The sequence below is a fragment of the Fukomys damarensis genome, unplaced genomic scaffold (genome assembly GCF_012274545.1).
Source record: "Fukomys damarensis isolate Sample0158 unplaced genomic scaffold, DMR_v1.0_HiC HiC_scaffold_13, whole genome shotgun sequence".
NCBI lineage: Eukaryota > Metazoa > Chordata > Mammalia > Rodentia > Bathyergidae > Fukomys > Fukomys damarensis.
Window position 1 is genome coordinate 10,301,713 of NW_022900925.1, and position 6,985 is coordinate 10,308,697.

Below are 6,985 nucleotides of genomic sequence, written 5' to 3' on the forward strand. Positions count from 1 at the left end.
CTTTTTTTTTTTTTTTTTTTTTTTTTTTTTTTTTTTAAATAGGATCTTGCTGTGTTATCCAGGCTAGCTTCAAACTCCTGGACTTAAGTACTTCCCCTACCCTGACCTCTTGAGTGGCTAGGAGGGCCATCTCTGTACCCAGCTTTGGATAAAAATTTTCATTCTGGTCCCAGCCTTGGTATCCTGGTGGGCAGTCAGAAGGACATGGACCACAGCTCTCTTGGGCCTGTCTCCTTTCCCCAGTCTCTTCAGCAGCATTTGCTCCCTTTTAAAGGCTCCTCTTCTCACTGATTCCTTGTTCTGGCCCCCAGCCCCAGAGTGCACTGTGATTTAGGTTTCTCCTGCATTTCCTCTTCCCATTCTCTCTAATCCTTCCCGCCCTCCTGGCCTTGTCTGATGCTCTGTGCTGCAGATGTCTCTGAGAGCTGGCAGCCCTGGACTGACCTCTTCTTGGAAGCCCAGACTTGTGGTTCTGGCCATCTGGCTTCTCACCATTTCTCCTGGGTTATCTCACAGGCATGGCCTACTCAACACATCCCAGACTAAGCTTGCTATCTTTTTCTCTTCTCCCTCCCTGAGGTCCAAAAACGTCCCCAATGTTGTTCGTGTCTGACTCTCAGATAACACCACATAAGAGACCTAGAGTCTCTTCCTTTCTTCCCAGTCCCCTTGCTTTACTCTGCATCTTCCCTCTGTTAGAGAAACTGTCCTTCTCCTGTCCTGACCCTGCACTGATTGATAGGAGTTAGATACTGATAAGGGTTACCAAAGTTTGCCAACAAGGGGCCTTTTTCTTTTCTTTTTTCATACGATTTTGAGCAGATTCATGGTAACTTGGGTCCATGCATATTACAGACTGCTTTTTGGAGTTCTTGCTCTCCACACACTGTACACATCATGCATTATTGTGGCAATGATGAATAATAGAAGAGCTTTTGGCCCCTATAGTTTTTGGGTTCCTGTGGGCGTACCATCAATACCCCATGGATTGTGGCAAACCTTTCGCCGAACCTCCAGGCTGGCTCTCAGAGTGGCTGGTGGATCCTTCCTGGAGTCCTTAGCCCAGTCCTGACTTGTAGACTTTTGTCCTTTAGGGCCCTGTTTGATTACGACAAGACGAAGGACTGCGGCTTCCTGAGTCAGGCCCTGAGCTTCCGCTTTGGGGACGTGCTGCATGTAATTGATGCTAGTGACGAGGAGTGGTGGCAGGCACGGCGGGTCCACTCTGACAGTGAGACGGATGACATTGGCTTCATCCCCAGCAAACGGCGGTGAGGCTCCTGGGGCCTGCATCCTTCCTGCTAAAGGCACTGAAGTTCTCAAGGCCTCCCAGGGTGTGCAGCCAACAAGGGATTCTTGGGGGCCTGTATTCTGTGTCTCCTGAGGACTATGGCTCCCATGAGCCTTTGAGGGAGATAGCTCCTCTTGGTGGTGCATAGGGCCCAGTGCCACTGGGGAGGTTCTCAGCTGGTCTGGAGGGTGGGGGTTGTTAAGCCTCTCATTGGATATTTTCCTACCCTCCACCCCTCCATGTATCCTGCAGGGTTGAGCGGCGGGAATGGTCAAGGTTAAAGGCCAAGGTAGGTGGACGAAGGGTGTGCTGGATGGCAGAGTGGGGGCCTCAACTGAGCTAAACCCTTAACCATGGCTGCTTTTTCTTTCTAGGACTGGGGCTCCAGCTCTGGATCACAGGGTAGGTAGGATCAGTTGGGAGGCCCTGGGGAGAGAAGAGCACTGAGTTGTCCTTGACATCCTCAGGAAGGCAAGACAGGGACTCCCAAGTGCCCTGTCTTGGAGGTCCTTGAAGGTGCCCTGTTTTTCATCAGGTCGAGAAGACTCGGTTCTGAGCTATGAGACAGTGACACAGATGGAAGGTGAGTTCTGGTTTCATAGCCCTGGTCCTCCTGTTCTCCTGCTCTGCTCATGCTTAAGCCCAGCTCTCTCTCCTCAGTGCACTATGCTCGCCCCATCATCATCCTTGGGCCCACCAAGGACCGCGCCAATGACGATCTTCTCTCTGAGTTCCCTGACAAGTTTGGATCCTGTGTTCCCCGTGAGTGCTGGTGCCTTGGATGGAGGGGGAGATGGGAATGGGGTGGGGGCCCCAAGGATTCCCACTTGTGAGGGCCATAGGCAGAACTGCCTGTAGGCATTGGAGTGCAGGGGCACAGGGTTCCTTAGAAGAGGGGTGCTTCTCAGCCATTCTCATGTTTCACAGTAGCCAAGGCCAAGCCAGAGCCTGGAAGGGCCTGGAGGGTACACAGGGAGGTGGATCTGTCTTTTCTCAGTCTTGGGCTCCCTAGCGTCTATGAGGACCAGCTAGGCACTCTGGGGGTTTGGTTGATGTAGGCAGGTTTTAAGATAGAGGGATGGTGGTTAGATCTTTGGGTGGGTGGGTGACTTCCTGGCAGATACGACACGGCCCAAGCGGGAATATGAGATAGATGGTCGGGATTACCACTTTGTGTCCTCCCGGGAGAAAATGGAGAAGGACATTCAGGCGCACAAGTTCATCGAGGCTGGCCAGTACAACAGCCATCTCTACGGGACCAGTGTCCAGTCCGTGCGAGAGGTGGCAGAGCAGGTAGGATCTGGTGGGCACCCTGTCCTCTTCCTCTTGCCCTCTCCCCACCCCATTGCCTCCCTCTGGCTCTCTCTAACTCTCTTTCTCTCTGTCTCTTTCCCTGCTGGGTCTCCACTTCGCTCCTCCACCTCCTTCTCCTCTTGGGCGACTCTGTCTGGCTGCCTGCTCTCTTGTGCCCTGCTTCCTTCACTTGCTGACCTCATGCTCCCCACTGCCATCTGTCCCTTTCTCTCTCCACTTCCCTCCTCCATGTCCCATTTCTCTTCATTTCCTGTGGCCTTCTTTCTGATGGCTTGGCCTCCCCCAACTTGGTCCCTCCTCTCTTCCTTATTTTCCTCTGCCCCCTCCCTTTCCTGAGGTCTTACTCCCCTTTCTTGCTCCTTTGCTAATTCCTTTTCCCTGCTGCTCCCCACCCCGGTCACCCTCCCTCTGTTGCTTCTTTCTCCATCTGCCTCCTCTCCTTCCCATCTGTCTCTCTTTGTCCTTCCATCTGTCTGTCCTCTGTCCGTCCTCACCTCTTTCATCCCTCTATCCTACTTCCTCTCTTTCCTTTCCTTTCTTTCTCTAACTGTCCATCCTCACTTCTTTACCCCCAACCCACTCTCTGCTGCCCCTGCTCTGCCTTTGTCCTTTGGGTCACTTCCCTGCCTGTTTCTCATCATGTCCTCCATTTCATCCCTTCCTTGTCCCCTGTGCTTGGCTTTCCATCTTCCCTCTCCTTTTTCTTTCTGTCTTTTCACTCTGTCCTGTCATACCCCTTTCTCTGCCACACGTCTTTTGGCATCCGTGTCGTTTCCCCTTTGGCCAATCTCTGTTCCCACCTTTTCATATCCTTTGTCCCTTCCTGGCACCACTGTCTGTCCTTTCCCACCACCTGCTGGTCCCCCTCCGCCTACCCTGCCTGCCCCCAGGGGAAGCACTGCATCCTCGATGTCTCAGCCAATGCCGTGCGGCGGCTGCAGGCGGCCCACCTGCACCCTATCGCCATCTTCATCCGTCCCCGATCCCTGGAGAATGTGCTGTGAGTATGGTTCCTGGGGCCTCCCCTCTGCTCCCCACATCTACAGTTCTGGACCTCTCAAGTCCTGTCCATTGAACTTTCCCTCAGAACCCTGGACAGCAACCCCAGCAGCCCTCAAGGGGAAACTGCATGGGGAGCTGGAACCCAGAGATTACAAGGAGGCCCAAGGCCCTTTCTCCCCCTCTCCTGCCTTAAACTATGCAGGCCACGCCAGTCCCAGCAAGCCAGGCCTGCAGGCCTTTAGAAGTTAGAGTCTGAATGCCTTCTGTGGAGCTGAAGGCTGGAAGGCTGAGCTCTGGAGAGGTCCTGGGAGCATCTACACCTGGCTGGGTGGGTTGTGGACTGGCACTCAACCATGCCCCAGAGCATGTCAGGAATTGTATTTTTGCTGTGAACTCCAAATAAGAAAATACCAGTTTCAACCTAACATCCCTGGATGGAGGTGGTAAAAGGCAGAACAGGGCCCACCCTCGGGTCTGAATCTTCCTCTCTCTTGACAGAGAGATTAATAAGCGGATCACAGAGGAGCAAGCCCGCAAAGCCTTTGACAGAGCCACTAAGCTGGAGCAGGAGTTCACGGAGTGCTTCTCAGGTGAGTGTGCACTGAAGCTGTATGTTTTTGCTCAGATTTGACAAGGCTACCCTGTTTAGGAAGAGATGCCCTTGAGGGTGGGTGAAGCCCCACGGATCATAGCTGGGTGAATTAGAAAACGGTGCCCCACCTTTGCACCAGTGCCCCACTCCCCTTGGCCAGGCATCCTCAGGCCATGTCCTCACTCCCTGTTCCACCCACCCCAGCCATCGTGGAGGGCGACAGCTTTGAAGAGATCTACCACAAGGTGAAGCGTGTCATCGAGGACCTCTCAGGCCCCTACATCTGGGTCCCAGCCCGAGAGAGACTCTGACTCCCACCCTGATGTGGCCTGGACTCGCCCTGCCTCTGTCACCCGGGCCCTCGGTCTGGACTGAATCGCCCAAGTCCTTCGAGCCCCAGCCTCCCTCCCACCCCTTCTTATTTATTTCCTTTCTAACTGGATCTAGCCCATTGGAGGGGGGACACTCCTCTGCATGTATCCCCGTACCCCAGAACTGGGCTTCTGAGCCCCAGGAACCTGGGGTCGGGGTGGGGGGAGCCAGGCTCCTGGTTCCAAGCCCTCGCTCCTTAGAACCCTGCCCCTGCTGCCCCCAATGCACACACAGACCCACTGGGGGCCACCCGCCCTCCCCATCTTTTCCCACACACATTCCAGAAGTCAGGGCCCCTCTCAAGGAGCACCCGCTGTAGGGATGCAGGGCCACAGGCCTCCGTGCTCTCCTGAGGCAGGGTCTGGGGTCGCCCCTGCCCCCATCATAATTCCCCACATCCCTTGATTTCTCATTTTTTTTTTCCATTTTTTTTCTTAAAGGTGGTTTTTGGGGGGAGAAGTAGGGGGACTCCACTGTGGGTCCCTTGCCTTCCAAATGCCCCCCACCTTTTTTCTTCGCCGGTTTGCATGAGTGGAAGGTCTAACTGTGGCTTTTATTTTTTTCCTGGGAATTTTTTTGGGGGGAAAGGGGAGGGATGGGTCTAGGGAGTGGGGAATATGGGAGGGAGGGTGGGAGGGCAAGGGTCAGGGGTTGGGTGTCTGGGAGCCAGGGGAAGACTGGAAATGCTGCCGCCTTCTGCAATTTATTTATTTTTCTTTTGAGAGAGTGAAAGGAAGAGACAGATACTTGAAACAATGTGTGGCCTGGTTATTTGGGACCTGGGTGCAGAGGGAGACAGGGTGGGGGCCCAGGGATGAGTGGGTCTAGTAAATTCAGATCCTTCTTCACCCCATCCCGGAGAGAAGAGAGTGGTATGAAAAAGGGTCCTTACAAGGAACTGGCAAGACAAGGAAGTGGTGAAGAACGGGCTTGGGCAGGGCTGAGGCTCTGTCCAGAGTCATCAGTAGACCCAAGGAGGGGAGGCCTGGTCTGTACTGGGCCCTGTGAACTCAGTCCAGCCCCAGTGGCTCTCTTGTGCTGCCTTAGTCCTGTTGGCAGCACATTGGTCTATGAAGGAAAATACAAAAGCTCCTACAGTGAGCTCACATCTTAATGAAGACACCATAAGTTGAAAATAGGATCCTGTCAAAAATGCAGTGAGTAAGCACGAGGTCTGAAGTTTGATCCCCCGTACCTCCCGCCCCCCGCAAATACATCGAGGATACCTGACCTACCAACCATCACAGCTTAGCCTGGCCTACCTTACAGATGCTCAGGATACTTCTGTCAGCACATGGCTGAGCACAGTCATCTATTAGGGTCATAGTAATGACCTCATGTCCCTGGCGGGGAGCTGCAGTTCACTGCTGCTTCCCAGCACAGAATATCTTACAGTATGTTCCTAGCCTGTAAAAAGATCAGATACAAAATTTGAAGTGTAGTTTCTATTCAATGTTTCCTCTGCATAATCATGAAGTTGAAAAATTGGAGATCAAACTGTTATGAGTTGGGGACCCACTGTAGAGGAGAAACTTTCTTTTTATGTGGATGGAGCTGCACTCCAGATTACGTTACAGAAGTTTGTTGGCAAGGAATGCTGTATGAACACTTACTGGATCTCTTTATGCCCCATCTCTATAAGAAAGCTTTGAGGCAGCTTTGCCAATAATGAGGGCAGGAAAATAGAAACTTAATTCTGAAGATAAAAAATAGAAATAGGTAAACTAGTTGCGAGGGTAAATAAGATCTCAGGGCTTCGTGGTAGCCAGAGCAAAAAGGGAAATGGTCCATTAGCTAGTTCATTTATTATAAAGAAAGAATAATTTTAGTTCTTTTAAGGAGTAAGATTCACCTGGTTCTAAGCTGTAACAAACTTGTCAGGTTGCTCTTATATAGAAAAGCAGTTCTGAGTTTTCCTTTTGCCACTGTTCATGTACTTGACAAGCTCCCACTGTGAAGGTCTGAGTGGTTCCAGATAAGTCATTGCTGGCAGCAGCTGTGCCATCACTCTCTTGTCTCCGATTCTTAGGGGTTCACAGGGGATGCCCTGGAGAATGTTCTTTGTAGCACACCATCCTGCAAGGGCCTTCGGAGTCCTAGCGGGTGGGTGGGATTCAGGAGGCCTGCATTTCAAGATCCTCCCTGATGATTCTTGTGTGGTGCTGGATGGGAAAGCATTGCTTTGGAGGAGAGCTTTTATATAATCCTCCAAGTTTGCATCTGCGGAGGAGCAGGCATCTTGAGACTGCTGATGTTCTCTACCATGGGTTACAGGGAAACAGCTGGGAGTTGAGAAAGTTATGTGTGGGTAATGGGTCTAGATCTAAGAAGTTAAGGGTAGCTTACCTAGAATCACTTAATTCTGCACTGTATTATTTTTGGAGTACTGGGAAACCTAGGGGCATTCTACCACT

The 6,985-nt window shown here is 52.1% G+C and overlaps 1 protein-coding gene across 15 annotated transcripts in view; it reads left to right on the plus strand.

Moving 5' to 3' along the window:
• Window positions 1-5,172, plus strand: part of Dlg4 (discs large MAGUK scaffold protein 4) — a 25,064-nt gene extending 19,892 nt beyond the window's left edge. For 11 of the 15 annotated variants that reach the window (XM_010614795.3, XM_010614799.3, XM_010614800.3 and 8 more), the window contains 9 exons: window positions 1,095-1,271; window positions 1,544-1,580; window positions 1,666-1,693; window positions 1,827-1,874; window positions 1,952-2,053; window positions 2,412-2,584; window positions 3,496-3,605; window positions 4,106-4,197; window positions 4,404-5,172. In XM_010614795.3, the coding sequence (XP_010613097.1) occupies window positions 1,095-1,271; window positions 1,544-1,580; window positions 1,666-1,693; window positions 1,827-1,874; window positions 1,952-2,053; window positions 2,412-2,584; window positions 3,496-3,605; window positions 4,106-4,197; window positions 4,404-4,510 (874 nt within the window). In that variant the 3' untranslated portion in view covers window positions 4,511-5,172. The remainder of the gene's footprint in view (window positions 1-1,094; window positions 1,272-1,543; window positions 1,581-1,665; window positions 1,694-1,826; window positions 1,875-1,951; window positions 2,054-2,411; window positions 2,585-3,495; window positions 3,606-4,105; window positions 4,198-4,403) is intronic. The other 4 variants (XM_010614798.3, XM_010614796.3, XM_010614797.3 and 1 more) reach the window with 1 other exon arrangement.
• Window positions 5,173-6,985: the final 1,813 nt, after the last annotated feature.